The sequence below is a fragment of the Psittacula echo genome (assembly GCF_963264785.1).
Source record: "Psittacula echo genome assembly, chromosome: 14".
NCBI classification, from domain to species: Eukaryota; Metazoa; Chordata; class Aves; order Psittaciformes; family Psittacidae; genus Psittacula; species Psittacula echo.
In genome coordinates, this window is record NC_137750.1 from 2,581,859 (window position 1) to 2,604,068 (window position 22,210).

The 22,210-nt window shown below is 45.5% G+C and overlaps 1 protein-coding gene across 1 annotated transcript; it reads left to right on the forward strand.

Moving 5' to 3' along the window:
- Positions 1 to 13,229: 13,229 nt before the first annotated feature.
- On the forward strand, positions 13,230 to 13,955 carry NOG (noggin; the record flags this gene model as incomplete). The annotated part of the gene is made up of 1 exon (XM_080629322.1): positions 13,230 to 13,955. The coding sequence occupies one exon, from the start codon at positions 13,230 to 13,232 to the stop codon at positions 13,899 to 13,901; it is 672 nt and encodes a 223-aa protein (XP_080485448.1). The 3' UTR covers positions 13,902 to 13,955.
- Positions 13,956 to 22,210: the final 8,255 nt, after the last annotated feature.

Sequence of the window (22,210 nt, forward strand, 5' to 3'; positions counted from 1 at the left end):
CTGCAAAAACATCAACACCACCAGGACACAATATTTTTCTCCTGATTACAACACACTCATTTACTTTGGAATTCTTAATGCCAGCTGAGGACTGCAGGGCAGTGACAGTAGAAGAGTTGTCCAGGTGCCAAGGAAAAGAGAACTGTATATGTACTTCTGCCCTGAAATGGTGGAGGGCAGGGAGAAAGGCTGGGTAATGATTCAAAAGCATACATTTCCATAAACTTTTCAAGGAGTCTGCAAATTGCTCCCACAACAAATACCTGCAGTACTTTGAAAAGATGTCTAAAATCCAGCTGATTGGTGAATTCTCAGGTCTGTTTGTTCACTTTGCAGAGGTCTGCAGAGTCAGAGCAGCTTTTCTTTTAAAATTGACATAAATTATTACCTTTCAAATTAGCTGAGAAAGCCATCACATAATGAGGTACTTGTGGTGGGAGCAATCCCTGTAGTATGTATTCCTAGGGCTTGGGAGAGAGCAGGCTCTAACATCTGACTGGGTTGGCCAGGCAGCAATACAAAGAACAAACAAATAACTGTAATAGAGACTTTGTTTTGGTTTGTGTGGAAAACTCAAATCACTGTGTCTTTCTCTAGTGTATGTAGACAGGTTTTTTACCTCTTCATAGATGATGATTTCTGTGTGGAGGCAACCTATCCAGCACCCAACATTTATTCACTTTTAGATTCACTAGCAGTTCACAGCACTGACTTTGTGAAAGCAACCTCATATTACCTCGTGGTTTTAACTTCTGCTATAAGCTTCTGTGGGAGCGGGGATGCCTTTTTCTTATGCATTTGTACAATAACAAACATTGTGGGTCCATGTCCAAGCTGTTAGGTATTATGATATTATAAATACTCTTTGGAAGGTTTTATTATTTTATCTCCCTGGTATCATCATGGGTGTGATGTCATTTTGTGGCTGGAGAACCAAGGCATAGATGCTCTACAGTCAAAATGACCAAGTATCCCCTAATGGTGGGTGTGCTTATGGGAGCCACCTCAGGGCTGATATTTTGTATCAGGACTTTGTGTTCAAAGCCCAGTTCCAGTTGTCTTGAATTGCAGCTGTTGTGGGTGCACACCCTGCTATGAATGGAGTCCCAACTGAGGCTGCATAGCTTAGGCATTGTCGAAAATGAGACCTATACATTAAGTGGCCACCTGTGAAAAGTTTTCAGTTACTTATATGCTACTGCACTGGGGTTCTTTGACAGAACTCAGGGAGAGAATTCATTTTTCTGTGATGATGTTCAGTTCCTGCAAGTGTTGCCTTTATCTTCTTGTAATCTTCTGCTTCAGTTGCTACCTAGCATCCAATTACTGTAACAAATCGGAGAGCCCTATTTCTGCAACATATTCTTTCATGGCATACCCACTGTCAGGTGCATGATCAGTGAGCTCCAAAGATGAAAGTCCACACACTGTCTACAGAAAGAAGTACACAGGGAGCAAATGGCATTTGCTCAAGTAGTTAAAAGCTGTAGTATGAAGTGTGAGAACTTTTCAGGGCTATTTCTCAGACACTGATGGCACATGATAGAACATGGTTCGTTATCAAAAATGTGCTTCCTCCACACGAAGGTCCTTCAGCTTCAGTCCTGTCGGGTATTTGAGAACCAGTGACTATTCAGAATAAAATAGTGAAAAGCCCTAAAAAAGTAAGAATTAGGTTAAATTTTGAAGGCTGCTTCTAAACTAAATTTTGTCCGTGTGGTATTTTCTTGCTGTGAGGATTACTTTGAGAAGTTGTGCAGAGAGCAGCCAGTACTTCACACACTGCACAACTGCTCCCTGTAGCTACAGTTCTTATTGTCATGTTCCTTGCCAGTCGATAAAGCCACTGTGGAGTTCTGCCATTGCCTTTCATACAGCTGGGATTTGGATCCTCCTTTCTAATTGATGACTAACTTCCATTGTAATGAAATCAGATGATGCTGTAAAATCCATGAGGCCCTGTGGCTTATCCTTGCCAACATTATACCCTTAGAAATAGAAACGGGTCTTAGGCAGTGGAGCCCTCTTCTCAATTTTGCCAATTTTTTGCAAGCCAGTTCAGTACTTCATGTGCTTTTATCTTCTCACCTTTTATCTGTGTAATCTATAGAGATGATCCAGAATTCAGACCCTGAATTGCCATTTGACATGCACAGTGCCTTCTATAAAGGGATCCTCATTACCCTGCACTAACATTCACCTGATAGATTTAGCTAAAATACAAAGTGAACAACTGACAGAAGAAGCTGAACTCAACAGAATAATCACTGAGCAAGCACTGGGGGCACACAGCACAGTGCACAAATCATTTACCAGTTTGTATGAAATGTGTTCAATTGTCTTCCCAATGTCTCTGATAAATCTTTTTACAACACCCTGGCTGTCCTTGTATACTACTGTGTACGTGTTCTTGATGTTCTGAAAGTGGCCTTTCAACAAGGAGCCATTATTTTTCTATGTTCTTAATGCATGACATGATAGTCTTATCTCCTTGTACAAAATATCTTCTTTGCCCAGTGAATGATGTAGTTTGAGCCTATCAAATCAAAGTCAAGTTTCCTCATAAGCAGCGTCACATGTGACACAACAAGATTTTGAAAGTACTATCTGGGATTTCAGAGCTCTCAGTTCAGTTTCCAGCTTTGTCATGGATTCGTATGACCATCTCTGCTCAGATGGTGGCTGCACCTGATCAGGAATGATCAGCCCAGCTGAGAACAATCGGCCTGGCCTGGGCCTTGAGTGAGAGAGTGGGATGGGGTCCTCCAGCTAACATACGCTGATGGTCCCTTCCAGCTGTTCTGTGGCACAGCTCAGCATCTGGCTCTTTCCCTGCACACACTGCAATTTTGCCACTGGTTTGAGCAAGCATTCACATTTGGGTCCAGTTCCTACTGATTTGATAAACATGACCTATGCCAGGATGGTGATTCAATTACAGGAATCTGGAAGGAAGCTGTTCTCCAGGGGGTTTGTTCTTCTTGGAGACCAGCATTTGTTGGCACTCAGTGGCAGCATCTCTTCTTGGGATACCTTGTGCGTGTGAGCATACACGCATCTACTGCCTTTGGGTATGCTTTTTCAGCAGCTAAAGGTATGGGGATGTAAAGGAATCAAGAGGCTTGATTGCTCTTTGTTGCTGTCTTTTGGAAAACTGTTGCCCATTAAAATCCATGTGAGCTTTTTCTGTCACTTCAGGCTTTTTGAAGGAAGTATTTTCCAATGTCAGGATCTAAGCTGCAGGATCAGGCTGTTACCTTGAAAATCTGTGCGTTAACTGCTTCGTATCTTATCTATATAGCTGTTGAACTAATCAGTAAACATTCTACTAGTTACATTTATCCTCCCAAGCTGAGGGATCACGCACCACTGGCATTGAAAGGCTGAATGATTTGCCCCGGTTCATGCTTTTGAATAAAATTGACAGCTATGAGATGGAAATGTTCAGCTCTTTTTTTAATTTGCTGCAGGAAAGATTTATCAGACAGAGGTGAAGTCTTTGACCCAGTTTTGTCCTGCTGGGGTCTCTCTGAACGCCTTTACAGGCTACATAGGGAAAGGAGGAGTCCCAAGCACTGATATTTTCAGGTATCTCTTACTCTCCCACTTACAGCCATGATACCCCAGCAAGCCAGTGGGATTTTAGGATACCTCACCAGCTCCACATTGCATCCTGAGCAGAGCTTTTTGCAGGGGTGGTGAGAGGCGGTTGCAGAGCAGGACTCAGGGCAATGTTCCCACCCAGCTGGGAGCAGGGCACCTCGAGGTGCCACGTCCCCTCTCAAGGAGCCCATAGGATGCTGCTGGACCTGGAGCCTGTACCAGTTCCAGGGGCAGCTCCGGGCTCCCTTGCTGGCCGGGGGGCTGGTGGGGCTGCTTTTGGACCGACCAAGGGCTGTGCTCCATGCGGGGTGCCGGCGGGCTGCGGGCCTGGGGGCAGGGCGGCTGTCTATTTTTAGTGAGGGTTTTATAGAGTGGATCCCTGCGGTCTGGCTCCACACTGAAATATTGTCCTAGTCTCAATGACATAAACACAGGGCCAGCCTGTGATCCTGGCGCCAGCTTCAGCTTAGGGAATGTGAATGAAAGTACCAGTGGGGTCCAGGCAAGAAGGAGAAGAAAAAAATCCCGACTGTAATTACAAATAAATCCCAAACCCTTTCGCTCTCATGGCTCACTTAGTACAGCAAATAGCCTCTGATTCTCTACAAATAAGTCCCAGCTTAGTTACTGACAGATCTACCAAGAGGCAGTTAATGGAATAATGACTAAGGGAAGCTTAGGGTAATTTACAAACAGTTCCCAGTGTTGGAGGGCCATTCTCCCACCTCACCCCCCGCCCTGCTCCCTTCAGGTCCTGCAGCAGTAAGCCACTGGGCAAGACCAAAGCCTGGGCACAAGGGCTCTCTTAGGCTGGGGGGGAGAAGGCTGCTTGTTTATTCATTTACTTATTTAAGAGATCTAACACAGAATGATGACAGACAGACTCCAATATCTGGAGCTGAATTGTACCCCTACAGTGAGTGATTTAGTTTAGGGTCCGCAGAGCAAGGTTATTCCTACCCACTTTTTCAAAGAGGAAAGTAGGGAGATCTGAAGTGAAAGTGGCATAAAAAGCCATGAGACACTTTAAATGCGGCAGTGTTTCTTTTGCTTCTCTTCCTGTTACGAAGGAAAATGTCTCCTCTTTGAATCCCTAGTCCGAGCCTGTTTCAATACCTGAGCTGAAGTGCTCAGTTTACTTACAACAGTTAACCCTCATGTTCACAGTAGGGAGAACTCTGGTGGAACTTCCACAGTGGTCAGGGCAATGCTCTTTTTTGTTTGGTTTTGATCTTTTTGTAAAGAAAACCAGAACTGTTCCTAAGAGACATCATCTTACGAAGATCACCATCTTCACACAATGAGTTAAAGTATATGCCATTGTGTCTGGCATCTTCTTGAACTGCTGAGGTGTTTATTATGAGGACATGTACTTTAGAAGGGGATGTGGCTCCAGGAGGCAAACTTGAAAGGATATTCTGTTGAAATGTCATTATTTCAATCCTGCTTGAAAGAAAATGATCCCAAGACCAAGGTGTATGTGAGAATGTCAAGCTGATGTTAGTCCTGAGATGGGTTGTTTCTTCTTACTGTGCCACCTTAGACTTTTCAAGTATCTGCATTAAAAGGAGGGTAATAGTCACTTGTTAATATTTTTTAATGAAAAAACCTGACAAAGTCCTTACTCAGGCTTATTGAAGGAAGTTGGCTACACATAAGTGATGCTTTGCTGTCAGCAAAGTAGTAATTTGGGACCACTTCTTTCTTTGTGGTGGAGATGTGGTGGGGCTGCTTGTCATATTCCTGCTATACCCTGTGTCAATGCTCTTACAGAGATGGCGGTGATGTGGGATGCTGCTCAATACCCAAGAATGGCTCTAAAAGCTTTTAACTCTATCCTGTAATTGATGTGTGTGTAAACTGAAAGAAAAAAAGGATATTTTAAAAAAAAAGGGGGGGGGTGGGGGATGGGGAGAACAACATATTTAATGAGGATGAGTAAACACACCCAAGATGTAACTGTAGATATAAGAAAAATAAAAGCAGCTGGGGGGCTTCTGAGACATTGTTTGTCTTGAAAGTGATGAGAAGAGGCACCATCAAAAGACTTGTTTTACTACAGTCATGCTTCATTATGGGGATGGAGAGTGTGGGGAAGGGGAGGGGTGGGGGTTTCCTACGTGACCAGGTTGCCAGAAGAGAGGACCTAACTCGTTTGCATGGGCTAATTAATCCCTGAACCCAGTCAAAGCCTGAGTCAGAGGGAGAGAGCAAATGTCAGATCTGTGTCTGGGAAGCCTAGATTCATTATTTTACCCGGCTGGGTCCCTTTGCCTTCACAGGCAAAGACTTGCAACTCCCAAGCCAAAGAAACACATCCCAGAGATTCATACTGAACATGAGCAGGTTTGGAATCAGTCTCCTTTGTGTCTGTTTCTGTATCTGAATTAATCCCATACCGCCATGTGTGTGTCTGTTTCATCATTTGTTAGAGAAAGGGGAAATCATTCCATTTGCCACTAAAGGTACAAGATCCTTTGAAAAGTATCCTATTGAACATACAGCTTTTCACAGCCAGCCCAGCCACTGTGAGTTCATGTTTTGTGACTCTGTGTAGTAGCTGCAAGGATAATGCTATGCACTCAACTCTGGCTGATTATTGTGATCTACTTCTTTTTGAAGATACCGGATTCCCTAAAGGGCTAAAGCATAAGAAGCAGGAAAGAAGTGATAAATACAGAATGCTGAGGAAAGAGGCACTGTTTCATCTTTCTCTACTTATTAAAACACCTTCATCCTTGCAGATTTTCTAGCCAGAGCAAATTTTAAGGCTGTCTAATAAAGCAGTGGTTCTGAATTTGTGGGACCTTCCTCTGCTGCATTTACTCTTGAGGCAAAACTATAATCAGGAGTTGTTTTATATATTGAGCTAAATTCTGCTCTTTTATTACCCTGTGGCCAAATTGGTTCTTGCTAGCACAAAGTGCAGCCAGTTTAGATTTAGACCAGGGTTTCCGAGTTAGATATATCTGTAATCGTGCTCCCTCTGCCTCTCTGATCAGGATTAAACTCTGCCTTTGGGATTTTGTGCTCCCACAAAACCCATGAGTCTCTCAGAACATTTTGCCCCAGCATCTGGGGCAACATTTACTGAGTGGAGGAGACTTGGGGCTTCAGGACTTAGTTGATAGAAGTACTTTTAAAAGAAGTTTAATTTTCCCTCATTCATAACCAACAGAAAATATGATGTAATCGGATTTATTTTTTCCTCTTCACCCCCGCTGGAGCCAGGAAAATGAAGTAGTTGGGAGAAAAGGGGTTGTCATTTTCAGTCAAGCAGCCATTCATCACAGAGCATTAGACAATTAGCAATAAAACATTTGAAGGGCTCCATTGGTGCTAAAAGGGCGAGGGGGTCTTTTTAAATATCAGAGGTGGGAAATGTTATGTATCAGGGTTATTCAGTAGCTGGCATCAATGAATCACTCGCATACACACAGGGCTTGATTGGGGGGGTTGCTGTATTTCTCACTTCATTGAATCTCTGTCACTCAGTTGTTGTTAGTGTTTTATACAAAGGGAACAATAAAAACTTGGTTTATCTCAATAGATGTTTATCTTAATAAGCAGGCTGGCAAAAAAAAAAAAAAAAGATAAATGCATTCCTACTTGTCATGTGTGTATATATGTAATATATGCTGCTACAGGGAGTTTGTTTGGATAAACAACATTGCCTGTGTGGAAATTCAGATCCCCGTCAGGAGCCATTGCTTGTAAATATAAGTGTCATTTTTTAACATAAAAAATGCCTTGGTTTCTGTTTCATCTTTGCCAATTCTCCCACTGGCCTCTCTCTTTGTAATGAATTGGTCTGCAAACTGTGAGACACTCAAGCAGTTCTGGTCTCTTCTCTTGACTGCTGAGATGTTAGTATTTGGCACGCAAAGGAGAATGGTGAGGTGGGGAAGAGGTGGGGGAGGACTGAGAAGAACTTTGGGTTTCCTCTGTTGCAAACCTTTTGCATGAATAAATAAATAAATAAATAGAACCAATTCCTTCAAGTGGGGTTGCAGCCAGGAAAACTGTGTTCTGAGAGATTCAGATTTACGGCAGAAGACACTGCTGAGAGAAAAAGCGAGAAACAGAGACAGTGGAGTTCCACCTCCTGTGATATATAGAGCCAAGGGGAGGTATAAATACCCGTCACTTCCCGGACAAACACCCAGGATCCTGTCTCTGGCTGGCTTGCAGCAAGGCGCCCTCATAAAAGCTAAGATAAACAGTTTATCAGCAGATGAATGCACAAGCTCTGTTCTAAAGACAAAAGTCTATACCTTAGGAAAAATGCAGGAGCAAGAGGAGAGTGGGCTGGGAATCAAGGAAGCGCAGTATTTTAGGAGCAGGAATGACATGAAGTGAGAAAAATGGAGCAATTCTTTAAGGACCTTGTGAGATTTTATTCTCTTTTTAGGCAATGGATACATCTCTGCATATAGCCAGTCTTAAAGACTAATAACTAACTTGTTTTATTTGGGGGGGTCTCCTTTTAGTTTTGCTTTTTTTCATTGCTGTAATGCATCAGTCATTTTAAGATTTACTTCACTATAAAACATTCATCCCAGAGCTTAGTTTCAAAATACATTATTTATACATCATTTATCATTGCAAATACAGGTTCTTGGCCAAATGTATCTTTCCCCATCTCCATTCTGTTGGGATTTCAAGGTAGAATTTTGCTGTCTCAAGAAAATGTGTACCTTCTAAAGTATGTGATTCAGAACTGTTCTCTTTCAGAGCAGCTCATCACCTGCTGCCACTGTGTGGTCCATTAACAGACCACATTAATCCTTATTCTGTGGCCCTTTCCATAAATCAGGAAGGAGACAGAGAAATGGATGAGGTACCTCGAGAGGCAGCACCATGTTTCAAACATCCAGTAGAGATCTCCCTGAATCTTTCCAGACTAATGAATATAGCTTGAAAGCAGTAGAACAGTGATTGTGTACCTGTGGTGCATGGATTCCTGGGTGAGGTCACACATGACTTTTGATAGCCAGTAATGTGGATTGGGTAGATGGTCATATGGCATATATGAACTGTGTAAAATGTCTGAAAGCTGTGCATTTCCTTTAGAATTTCTTTAGGGATTCACAGTTTAGAAAATTAATCTGTAAGGAGTTCCTTACAGAATGCATAGGGGTGTGACCAAAGAAGAGGGAGCTGGTCTAGAAGCTCACTAGGATTTAAGACTAAAATGTAAGTGATTTAATTCAGTTGTCAGCAATATCGGTCACAGGTTTCCTGTGTAATTTTAGTAAAACCCTGGGTATCCCTCTGCATTGATACAGCTTTACTGGTAGCATCCCCTCAAACTCTCCAAACTACCTGTGAAAGAGGCAGGGATTGCATTCCTGCACTACAAATTAGGAAAGCACAATGTGATGAAACTTACTGCCCAAAGCCATATGAGAAATTTGCATGAGAGCTGGACAGAGGACTCATCTGCTTGTGGGGTTGGTTTACCTTTCTTTAATGAATAAACACTATTTCATGCCAATAGATGTTTAAAATAGGAAGTGAAAGGCAATAACATAGTGATTTAAATAATCTTTAAGTTCAAGGGAAAATAGAATATTGTCAGGAAGCCTCCACTCCTAGGGAAGGCACAGCTTTTCCAAGCACACCTGGCATAGCTCTTCCTCATCCCAGTTTCATAGTGGTTTATTTCTTTCTGTGAGATTCCCTCCATGTTTTAGAGTGGTGCGTGTGTTGAGCCTAAGACAACAGTCTGGCGCATAGACCAGACTGATTCAATGCCATGGGCTGAATGCAGTGGGATGTCCCTGAGCACTGGGTTGGGTGAAATAGGTCAGGCCATTTCTGTTAGTAGATTTAACGGGAAACAAATCTATTCTGAATTCTTTCAGTGCATCCTTGCTGTTGTGGGCTGAAACCAGATCCTTACAGAATGTGTTTTCAGAGTCAGCAGCAGAGCAGTGCAGGCTGCATACCTCTTCTCTCCTCATCAGAGATGTGACCCTGCAGAAGTGGTGTCTTACTTTTGCCCACGTTGGCTTCCTGTGTGCCTTGAAGGTTATATTTGCTTTGTCTGCTGAAACAAATCACATATTTACTCCTGACAGCACTCCAGAACCAATAAAGCTGAGGCAAAGGGAGTTGTATTCTCTGCTGCTTCATGCACCATTGCCAGCAGAGTGACCGTCTAGGGCCTCTGTGAGCTGCTGGCCCCTCTCCCTGTCCCAGGAAGGGCTGGCATCATGCACAGCGCCTGATCAGGCCCTTTACCGCTAGGTTTCATTTACTGCTGTTTTCAGCAAACCCTGAAATAAACCGATTTCTTTTCCCTCTGACTCGGAGGCTTCTGGCAGAGATGTTACTGGCAGCTCTTCCCAGTCCTGCTATCAGCCATTCCACCAAGAAATTCTTGGGCCACAAGTGACTTCTGTCACTTCTGCATCCCTCGAGCTTTCATGGCCTTGCCAGAGCCTGGTGCAGCCCCAGCAGACACCTGCACTTGAGGAATTATGGAGCTCCAGCCTACTCCGCTGTGAACAAACCTTCTTGTACCTTAAATAGGCACTCCCTCTGAGCCAGCCTTGTCCCAGAAACATTTCTTCCTGCAGGTTACTCAGTTTGGGAGAGAAAGAACTTCAAGTGCTTGCTTAGGATCACAGTTTTGAATGTAGGATCTGTCATGAAATAGCCAGGACATAGGCTTATAGGCTTTATTTTTAGCCTTAGAGACCTTTCTTAGATTTTAGCCTTTAGAGACTGATAGCTAAAGAACTGTTGATTGTCAAATACCAGTTGAGTAAAATTGAGTTTATTATAAAGGAAGAAATACAAGACATTAGGTGTAACTTCTGAGGTTTTGCTTTCTGTTTGAAATGCAGTTATTTTAACCTATATTATTATTTGTGCCTTTGTGTTTTAAACAAGGTGGTTTAAAAGTGAATTCAAAAATACTGGCAGTGACCTCCTTATTGGCTGGAGGTAGGAGGGAGGAAAGAGAGAAGACGACAGATAGGCACCCAAAAAATACCATTAACACCCTTGCTGGGACTGATCAGCCATCCTCGCAACTGTTCCTTTTTGCAAGCAGTCATCAGTCCTTCCCAGAACAAGGGGACCAGCCGATGAGCTCTGAGTGCAGGCTGATGCTCCCATGTATTGCGTTGAGAAACATTTTGTCCTGACAGGTGGGCAAAAATATGGAATGTGTGTGGAAGGAGGGGTGAGTAAAACCTCCCCAGCTCAGCTCAGAAGTAGAGGAGCAGCTTTCAGAGGCTAAATCCCAGGAAGCAGAGTGGAACCATGGCAAGAACAGGTCAAGATGTGGGTGAAAACCTGAGCCAGAAGCAGTTTGTGTCTGAGCTTGCCCACTGGCTCTGCGCAGACCTCAGCACCTCTGTGTCCTGCCCATATTCAGCTCACCACCAAAGTCATACCCAGTTAAGTCCTGAATTCAGCAGAATGCCTGTCATCAGCTTCTACCCCTTGACTTCTGGGGAATTGTATTTGAAAGACAGGGATGTGGCTTCTCACTTACTTCCAGGGACGTGTATGCCAGGGTTCAGCAATCAGTTTGTCAGGTTCTAGATGAAGGTAGACCTGAACTTCCAGGTGAAAAGAAATCCCATAAACCCCCAGCAGATCCTTGACTGACATCACAGCAGCAAGTGTCACTGAGGCTCCTTTTACAGATGGGCTAGGGTCAGTTTTCCATCTTTCTCATGTAATTTATTCCAGTTCTATTATTTATAAAATGCCCTACGTGGTCAGGATTAAAGCAAAGCGAGAGTTGGTTTAAATATAGTTATGTTTGAGAAGATATTGTTAATTTTTAGGAAAAGAAATATGTTCACCTCAGCAATAAGATCTCTGTATTATTTTCATAGTGACCCTAAATTTGAAGGTTAACATTTAAATAAGTGCATAAATAATTCAGGTGGAATGGCTGAGCTTCGGTCCCATTAAACTTGGGCTCCTAAGTGCCTAAATAGCCTGCAGGAATGGGATTCGAGCACTTCAGGAAATCTTACTGGAACCGTAATGGCCTGTTCACCCCCCCTTGCAGCGCGGTGTCCTATGAGTGGTCTTGGCGAGGCGGCGGTTCTGCGATGGAAGTACCGTTTAGTATCAATTTTTTACGTTGTTTTATGTCTCCGCTGCTGAGGTGCACTTCCCGTCCTGTCTGTGGGGGCTGGGGCATGGCTGGAAATGGTGTTGCTGATGATGGAGAGCTCTTGGAGAACTCCCTAGATAAAACACTTAGGAAGCGCTCGGGGGCCGGAGCGGAGCGACCCGCAGCGGGATCTCGGGGATCCCGGGCTCTGTGTGGAGGGTCTCGCTCGGCGGCAGCCCCTGGCGTGCGAGCACCGGCCGCGGGGCCCGCTCCTCCCACCGGGGATGTTCCACAGGGGGTTCCACGTTCGTTTCAGCGGGCGCGGGACGCTTATTCCGAGGGCTTCTCCGGCCCCGCAGAACGCGGCAGAGGCGCCGGCTGCCCGCCGCTCCTCTCCGGCCGGTGCCCGCCGCCCGCCAGCGGCGCCGCCAGCAGAGGGCTCGCTCTGCCCGGGAAGGCGGCCGGCGGCGGCCGCGCGGCGCCGGGGCCGCGGGCGGGCGCGGGCGGAGGAGGTGTCTGCGGCGGCCCCGCGGGCGGGCGGGCGGCCAGCCGGGCGGGCAGCGCGCCGCGGGACCCATGTGCGGGGCCGGGCAAGCGGCCCCCGGCCGCCGGGGTAGCGCCGGCCGCGGCGCAGAAGCCTGCGCTCCTGCGCGGGGGGAGGCTGCGCTCCGCCGCCGCGCGGGCTGCGCCCATGGGGTGACCGGCGCGGCGGGGCGCGGCGGCGAGGTCGAGTGAGGAGCCGGCGGTGGAGGCGCGTTCCGGCGGAGCGGGCCGGCGCGGCGGCTGCCCCGGAGAGCGCAGCATCTCCCGGGGCGCGGCGGGCTCGCGTGAGCGGCGGCGTGCGGGAGGCGGGGGAGGCAGCGGCGGCTGCCGGCTCAGCCTGCCCCTGCGGAGGGTGTGGGCTGGGTGGGCAGGGGGAGCCGCGCGGTCCGGGACTGTTGTGGGAGTGGGGGTTGTGTTGTGTGTGTGGGTTTTTTTTAAGGGGGGTGGGGTGGGTTAGAAGAGAGTCTGTGGTTTCCATGGAGATGAAGCTGAAAGTGCAGGAAATTTAAAGGCTTTGGGTCCTTGCAAAGCAGACAAACTGGTGCCAACGTGCGTGGCTGCTGTTGCTGCTGAGGAGGCTGCTTCGCGAACGGCGGAGAGGAGCGGGGAGGAAGAATCGGCAGCAACTTCTCCCATACGCACGGGCAGACAACGAGGAGCAGCAACAGCAAAGCAGAATTTGCAACAAAAAAGACGCATCTCCCTTTGCCGGGGAGGGTGAAAAGTAGCGGCGGCAGCAGCAGAATTTTGGAGCGGCTCCACCAGGAGAAGTTTTATCGAGACGCCTGCAAGGAGAGTGTTTGCAGGGGGCTTGTTCTCCGGGCTTGTGAGGGGGCTGCCTTTGCTGGTGGTGCGGGCAGCGGAGGGGATCCCCCGTAAAGACAAGCTATTTTGGATATCCCCGTACAAGTTTTCTGATGTATTTGCTTGCACCTTCTTCCCCTGCTGTTTGGTGAACCCAGCCCCCCTCTCCAACCCCCCCAGCGGTCTCCCAAGGATGGATCATTCCCAGTGCCTTGTGACTATATACGCCGTGGTGGTTCTGCTGGGTCTCCGGCTGGAGCAGGGCGCCTGCCAGCACTATCTGCACATCCGACCGGCTCCCAGCGACAACTTGCCCTTGGTGGATCTAATCGAGCATCCGGACCCTATCTTTGACCCCAAGGAGAAGGATCTTAACGAGACCTTGCTAAGGAACCTCATGGGCGGACACTTCGACCCTAACTTTATGGCTGTTTCCTTGCCCGAGGACCGGCTCGGAGTGGACGATCTAGCTGAGCTGGACTTGCTGCTCAGGCAGAGACCCTCGGGAGCGATGCCCAGCGAAATCAAGGGGCTGGAGTTTTACGATGGGCTGCAGCCGGGCAAGAAGCACAGGCTGAGCAAGAAGCTGCGCAGGAAGCTGCAGATGTGGCTCTGGTCCCAGACCTTCTGCCCTGTCCTATACACGTGGAACGATCTCGGCAGCCGCTTTTGGCCCCGGTACGTCAAAGTGGGCAGCTGTTACAGTAAACGGTCTTGTTCAGTCCCAGAAGGCATGGTCTGCAAACCTGCCAAGTCCGTGCATCTGACGATTCTGAGGTGGCGGTGCCAGCGCCGGGGCGGGCAGCGGTGCACATGGATCCCGATCCAGTATCCCATCATCGCGGAGTGCAAGTGCTCCTGCTAGGGCTGCGCTGCCCCTCCGCCCCGCGGAGAACTGGGCTCACACAGACATGAGGGACATTTGCTTTCTGGTTAACGTTGTAATGCACTGTAACGTGTAGGAGAATGTATATTGTGTGTATATATGGCACCGGTTTAATATACTATTAAAAGGTCAGTATTATACGTGAAATAATCAGCGTCTACTGTATTTTTAAGACTATTATCCTGATCGTTGCTAATGTTATCTTTTTTTTTTTGGTATTTATATTCCGGAGAGAAGTTGCTTCGCTTTGGCGAAGTAGGATTTTTGTTGGTGGTTTTTTTTTTGGTTTGTTGGTTTTTTTTTTTGAGTTTTTGGGATTTTTTTTTTGGTTTTTTTTTTTTTTAATAAAAGGATTAAAAAATAGAAACCAAATTTTTTGATAAGAAAACGTCTTAAAGCTATTTTCCATTATTCGGAAAGCGTGTGTGTGAGGGTTTTTGTTTTTTCTTGTTTTCCTTATGGACTTTAGATTTAAAATAAAAAATAAGCGCCTAGAGCACAATGTTATTGTAAATAGAGAGAACAGTTTGAATGACTTAATCCTATGTAAATGAAGAGTATCTGCTATTTATTCTTTATATCCTTGTAGTAAAAGCGCAGTGCAGAATTAAAGTCAACCACTAAAACACGAGCCGTTTGGATTCTGTTTGCTATCTGCTCTGCCCACCCTCGGGGGGGTGTCTCCGCTCTGCTCCGCTCTCAGCGGGACGTTCCGCGCCGGCGGGAGGGGTGGGAACCTGCTTGCGGCTGCACCGAGGAGCGGGGTTGCCGCCGCTGCGGTACTGTGGGGGGGTCCCGCCGGCTCCGGGCTGCGCCGCCCCCCGCGGAGGCGCTCACCACAGCGCGCAGGCGGGGCGGCCCGGCGGCAGCTGGCTTGGGGGTTTCTTTTTTAACCGCTTGACATTTCATTTACAAGGGGACACGTGTCTTTCACACCTACCATTGTGGTGGGACACTGCTGAAACTTGACCCTTGGGCTCTGGGGGCTTTCAGCGCAGACACGTTATTAGCCCGATCCTATGACAGCCTCGCAACCCTCCCCGCCCGGCCGCCGTCGCCCCTCGCAGCCCGGTTAACTCTTGGGCTCCCGCCAGCCCCGGGTGATCTTCGCACTGACGGGCTGCCCCGGGACCGGCCCCCTCCGCCTCACTGCGCCTGGGAGCACCGGGCTGCCCCGGGGCCGCCGGCAAGCCGCGGTGGGAATGGCCCCGGCCCGCGGGCGCGTAACTGTCCTGCGGCTCGGTCGAACCCGTCGCAATTAGGCAAGCGTTTGAGTTTTCCGTGCTGGGAGCCCCGGCGGTCGGTATCTCATAGATACCAACTGCAAAAACAAACTCTCCACGTGCGCTTCAGAGGCTCCCTGACAGTGCAGGAAACCCTGTTCCGTATTTGTCTTGGAATCAAAAGCCTTTATGTTTTGTTTCCCCCAAACTGAGGGCATCTGTGTCATTACCTTCAACCCGTGGGTCTGCCAGTGCCACAACCGAGCCCTGCTTTCTCTAACATTTAGCTCGCCTATCTCCGTATGTATATTCATTCCTTCTCTCGCTCTTTCGCTGCGTTTTACCACCCGTCTCTTTGCTTCTAATTTCAAAAGTTTGGGAAGGGGGGGGGGGGGGAGGAAAATCAGATCTTGGGACATTTAGGGTATTCATTAACCTAGTGAAGAGGAACAGAGGCATTATTACTCACATAGAAGGCACCCTGCCCCCATGTCTATCTAAGGGTTCATTGTAAAAGGATTAAAAGTTAAAGACCTTCATCTTATGATTCTTTCATTTAATCTTCGTGGCGCCTGAAAGACATGCTGGATGGATGATCACATTTAAAATATTCCTAATGTCGGCTACCTTAGGACTCCAGGCAGGGCAAACAAACGTAATTTATTTCTAGAAGAAAGGGTATATTGAGATGTTTAAGTTTATGAACCACCATTACCATGTATATTTGTTAGGTTCTGACAAATACCCAAATAACATTAAAATCAGCCATTCATCACATATGAATTTATGCAAAACCTTGTGTGCCTGGGGCCAATATTTTTTTAGACAGAGTTTCACTTGCAAAAAAAAAAAAAGAAAAAGAAAAAGAAAAAGTTTATTTAAAAAAAAAAAAAAGCTCAAAGCAAGAGTTTTTCATGAGTGGTAAACACGAGAATTATGTGAACAGAAACTATTTCATGCTGGGATGGCAGCCAGGGACTCGGGAATGTCAACAAAAGTTCTGCGAAGGTTGAAAATGTCACTGGATTACAATACAAGGTCCTTTGCCCCATTAGCAAACTTTACTGAAGTGATATTGGCACTGCTGAGCAAGGGGACTCACCCTGTGATTTTTCTGCCTGTGAGCCCAGCCATGGGGCAAACAGAGGCTTCAGCTGGGAACCACCATGCGCTGTTTGCTTATAGAGCCTCAGTCTTTATGTGTACAGAGATGTGTGTGGATTTGTGAGTGTTATGTGAGTGTGAAAGAAGAGTCTTGTTAATGTAGTCTAAATATCCATCACCATATCTGTGTTCTCTTTAATCCGATAGTCATTGTGATCAGTAGGACGTATGTTCTTACATCCTTTCTCAACTAAGAGTGCCCCATTATTAATAAATTGATAAGAATATTTGGGGTTAAAAAAACCAGGTTTCCCCATGCACAAGGCCTGTGACTTTATTTTCTTTTTAAATAACAAACTAGATTTTGTCAGCTAGTAGAGCAAAAATAAACTCGTAGTTTGCACTGTTGTTTCTGGTCAGGTTCACTTTCTGGTCCTCCTGCCTCAGTGTTGAAATGTTTGGCTTGCAGTGGAAGTGTTTCAAGCCAAACAAATAAAATATCTTTCTGATGAATGTTTCTATGCAAATCTTCTTAATATTAGATTTTGTAATATGTTTTTAAAGCAAAATTGAATTATGGCTCTTTTAAATTGAAATCAATTCATAACACAGCCAATTTTTGTTTGCTGATCTTTGTAGTGGCATCATAAGACCTCACAGAGACCACTGTGGGGAAGAAATAAGAAGGGAAAGGTTGAAAGTTTGGTTCTAGCTACTCTTCAGTTCCTTCTTTTGCAATTTCAGTGTCTTAAAGTGTAATATTGGAAATTGAGATTAATTTCTACCTCCACCACAGACTGTATAGCATCAGTTGAGTCATTTAACCTTTGCTGCAGTTCTTGTGAGGCGTTCAGGACTTCATCTTTTTTGTTAGTGCAGTGAGTCTTTGTCCATGAGAATTTGTTCTTTCACACCATGTGCTTATTCAAATCTAGTAAAGAAAGTTAAGGCCTGGTGTTCAAGGGAGGTGGCTTGATGGGGTTGGATTTAGCATCCAAGACACTGATTTTGCCCGTGCAGAGCAGTATCTTATGCAGGACTTTCAAATGCTGCATACTTCTGTTTATCAGGAAGAGCATGTGACTTTTAATGAAAGTTGTGATGGTGCAGGTGAATTTGGAAGGGCTGGGAGTAATACAGTTGATAAAAGGATTGAAAACAGAGACTAAAGTTGTCCAACATTTGTAATAAGCTCAATCAAAATTAGTCCTGGTGGTGTGAAGAAAAAGACCCAGCCAGGAGAAGTTTGTTACGCATCAAACCATCACAGGGTTGTATCCTCACACATGTATCCTCACACATGTACTTAACTGAAAAAAATCCAATTGATTCATTTAGCATTTTCAAAACACCACCACACAGATAAATGCTTGAGATTGCGTGAGTGCATGATGGAGTCATCGCAAAAATAACCACAGCTAGACATTCCCCCAGTAGTGTTTGTAGAAATACTGGATAAGTTTTTCCCCTTCCATAGTTTTAATGGAGAAATAATCTTAATTTAGTAACATCAACAGCTGCAAAAAAACCTCCTAGCAAGTTCACCTTACTTGGGTTGTGTTATATAAATGTAATCTGCACCAAGCTGCCTGGATCTTAGAGCCACTAAAAAGAAGATACTCCAGCTCGGAGATTTGCCAGGAATCTTCATTGAAAGTTGAAATAAATATAATGACGTCATCATATAATATAACATCATAGCTTTCAAGGTAAGCCAAACCAAAGGTATGTTGGCAGGGGAATGCTGCCACCTGGTAGATCCATGCTAGGAATAGATACGATACTCTCATCCAACGGGGAGGAGAATAGCCACACTCTTCCTGGAGTGCCGACAAGGATCCTGCAGTCTTTCTGTGCATGCAAGTCCTCTGGGAGCCTTACTACATGCGAGAGCTGCGGAACCTGTGTCAATGCTCTCTTTTAAGAGAGCAGCTACAGCAAATTTGAAGAGACCCTTTCATTCCCTCTTCCTTGCTCCCAGACCAAGCGAGAAGCTCCAATGGTTAAAAGGAAGGGAATGAATACATTCACTTGAAACAACTGTTGGAATGGTTCAGAGGGGAACAGAAATATTCAGCAATCAACATTAAAGACTCTGAATCCTTAGAGGTGTTATTGCAGGATCAGCAGCTTACAGCCCTCTTTGATGAAGGCTGGGTACCAATGTATTACTGTTAAGCCTGCTGCAGCTAGTTCTGTGTGGGGAAAAGCAAGCTGCTCTGTGATGTGCTTTCAGAAGAGTCTGAGAGAAAAGATAGTGGAAGAGAAATCTGCACTGGGGTAATGTCACACTGAGTAACTTGTCTCTGCTGAACTGGAGGACAGGAGCTGCAGAGCTGGTGCAATTTAGCCTCTAACTCTTCAGGTGGATAGTTTAGAGGGAAACCAGCTGAGAATGGATGCTCAGGGGCTCACTGGGTGCATGTTCTGCCTTCTCCAGGATACACTTCTGCTGCCTTTAGGCATGGTTCTGAGCCAGTGGTGCAAGAGCTACCACCAAGCTAAAGGCATCAGTACTGACTGAGGCACACAGATCTTAGCACTGACTAGGCTGGAGCCTACTCTTCACCTAAGACAGACATTCCCCAGGACTCAGGTCTCTCCATTAGCGAATCCAAGAGTAGTAGCTGCATCAGATAATCATAACAGAGTTTGAAAATAGGTTTCACACTCCCTCCTTGGGGTTTTTTTCCCCCTCGTGAGAGGGGGAGTGGCAAGACTCCCATCACAAAGAACGTTACTCAGAACCAGAACAGATCTTAAGGCACAACACTAAAAACCTGTATGCAATGGAGAAGGACTGGGTGGCTCGGGGGATTGGTAATGGTATAAAGAGCTTTTCACCGCTAGGCTTCTGGCTTCAGTCCAGAGGTAGTAACTGAAAGCCACAGTCATCTGATGCCTGCATAGTGGGTTGTGTAGAATGAGTTGTTGGTCTCTGCATAGATCCTACCAAGCAGGATCCAGATCACAAAGCCATCACCAGAACTGACATACTTGTAAGGAATCTCAATCCGAAGAGCAAAATGAAACAGGAATGAGGATGTTTGATCTGTGTTTGTGATTTAGTAGCAATAAGGGTATATTGTTGTTGAGGGGGTTCTGTTTAGTTTGTGGGGGAGGGATTAAAATAGGAGAATATAACCAATATAGTCCCTTGTATAGACACAACGCTTATAGTATTTTCTTTCTAGCATAGTAATATCTTTATATTTGACCTATACCTGGCAACTTACTACCTGGCTTGGATTATACTTGGCAACATATTACCTACCTTGTGGTCCAGAGGAAGATGCAGCAGATGCAAGGGCCATGCCTCACTGTATTAAGCAGGAGTCCTGCTGCACGGTGTGGTGTGCATTACTTAATAGTAACTGCATGTTATGCCTACCAGTACAGATGCATCCTGCTCGCTGAGTGGCTCCGCTTTAGTTAAGGCAGCACAACTTCTCAGGGCTCAGGTTAGAGGTTACCCTTTCATAGGACCCCAATTATGCAGCTCTGAACAAAGGATGGAACAAGCTGGGATTCAGGATATGCTTTGCGAGGCTGCTGTGTTGTACCTGTGCAATAAAAAAATCCATCACCTTTTCTCAGCAATAAATAACCTGATTTTAACTTCAAGCATTAGGAAAAAGAAGTATATAAACCCAGTGCATATTTATGTAAGGGCCAGTGTAAACATCACTCCTGTGTTTCAAAATGAACTTTCTGGTATTCCAGGCAGTTCATAATATTGTCTGTGAGTGAAAAAGGAACAGAAAATAATTTTCCTTCACTCCCCCTCCCAGTTTGCTTTGGATATTTAGAGATACTGCACATCTAGTCAGGGGGTTTTGCCTTTTGCATTGATTTGTTCCTCCAAGGGCACTCTTTCTTTCATACAGCAACAGAATACTGAAGCATATTGCATAAATATTATTTTAAATGTGAATAAATCATAGAGGGATTTTATAGGCCAGTGAGTGAAGCTGAAATGCTATCTTCTAAAGTCAAGTGGACTTCCAAGTTCATCATGTCCTTTTGGGATAAGTAGGTACAAATTTTGGTTTGCAGGTGATACTTGCACAGTAAATGAGGTCATTGACTTGAACGTCAGATGTCATGTAAGTGAACCTCACTGTCTTAAGTTACAGCCAAGCCTTTAGTCTCAGTGCTACATTAGAAATCTTTCTCATGGCCTTAGAAACACTTGGGTCTCTCTCCTCTGTCTGGTTGTATCTGCTCATAGGCTGTTGGCTTCAGAAGGGTGTGAAGAGTCCTTTTTCATCCAGTAGGTTGCTGGATTGGGATGTTACGTTGTTGTGGTGGGTTCACACTGGCTTGATGCCCAGTGCCCACCAAAGCTGCTCCGTCACCCCTCTCCTCAGCTGGGTAAGGAAGAGGAAATACAAGGAAAGGCTTGTGGGTAGAGATAAGGACAGGGAGAGATCACTCATCAGTTACTGGCTCAGGCAAAACAGACTTGACTTAAATTAGTCTGGCATTGCCTCCATTGCACATAGGGGAAGCTTCTAGCAGCTTCTCACAGAAGCCACCCCTGTAGCCCCCCTGCTACCAAAACCTTGCCACACAACCCCAACACACTTGTGTATATACACAGTGGAGTATTCTAGTTAACTGGCAAGTCTAATAAAGTTCACTAAGAACTACATGAAGAAGGCATTAAGGTTGGACCACCAGGTCAGGGATAGTTATGCTATACTTAAGCTGTCTTCAAAAGTGCAGAGCATTCTGGTCTGAGCCAACAAAATCTTAAGCACTTACTCAACGTGGGTTCCATGAGCACCTCCACAGAGGACTGTTCACCCAATTGAAGTAAAACCTGAACGTGGGTTCTCCCTTGGATCAGGCCAGAACACCCAGCACCCTGTATCCAAGTCCCGAGGGAGCCCAGAGCAGCCTGGGTGTTCAGGGGAGGGCTGTTTTACCTAACCAGGAACAGCTGAGTGTTGTGGTTTGTATAAACTGTTTGCCATGTATGTGTGGCATGTGGCAGTAAATGAAACACTTACTTTAAAACTTATTGAAGTTCCTTCAGCAAAAAAATTAATGTGGGGTTGGCTTTTATGCGTTGTTTCAAATGAAGCAGAGATTTATACACCTTATTATCCTAATTTTTTTCCAGACACTGCCCTGAATATCTCTCATATCTTATGGGAAATTAAATATCAGAGTTTCTAAAGAGATCATTTTTAATTTCCCATCTATGGTAGGAACAAAAAAATGAGTAAGTGTAATGAAGTGGCATGTACTCAAATGCTCAGACTGTAATCGTCCACAAGCCATTTAAAGCAATCTGAAAGAAACTTTTCAGACAGCCATACCAGGTTCCTCTTACTCCTAAGCTTCTGAGAGATGCCAACAGACTTGAAGGTTAACATTTGCAGGCCTGAGTGCCTAACATTAGGCATCTTGTTCAACAAGCAGATACCTGTGAGGAGAAAAAAACCCTATGATTGGAGTTTTGGATGCAGAAATTTGCATCTCTCAGTAGGAAACAGTGATACACCATGCAGTGAAGCAGCAGATGTAGCCTCACTGCTCAAGTGTCTGATCTGTGAGGTTTATAACTGGTTATAGTAAGATTTATTCTTTTTTCCCAGAAAGACCTAATAGATGCGCACTAAAAAAAAAAAAAAAAAAAAAAAAAAAAAGTAGGATTTAGGTCCATAACTTTCCTAAGAGCTGCAGAAAATCCCGTTTCCAATCTGCTCACTCTGAAGTCATGAGAAAAAGAAGAGTTTCTCACAGACAAGAAAAATCCTAAAGCAAAAGAATTAGATTCTAAGGCATATCTTTCTCCAGGATGGATTTAGGAGAATGGGAAGTTGGGAAAAGGGAGGATGAAGGAAGTAGAGCTAAGGAAATGTTACTCTCTCTTCACTTTTTTCCCTCCTCCTGCCTCCCACCAGTGTGGTTGATGCTGCCACATCCTGAAGGAGCACTTGAGTCCCCTCC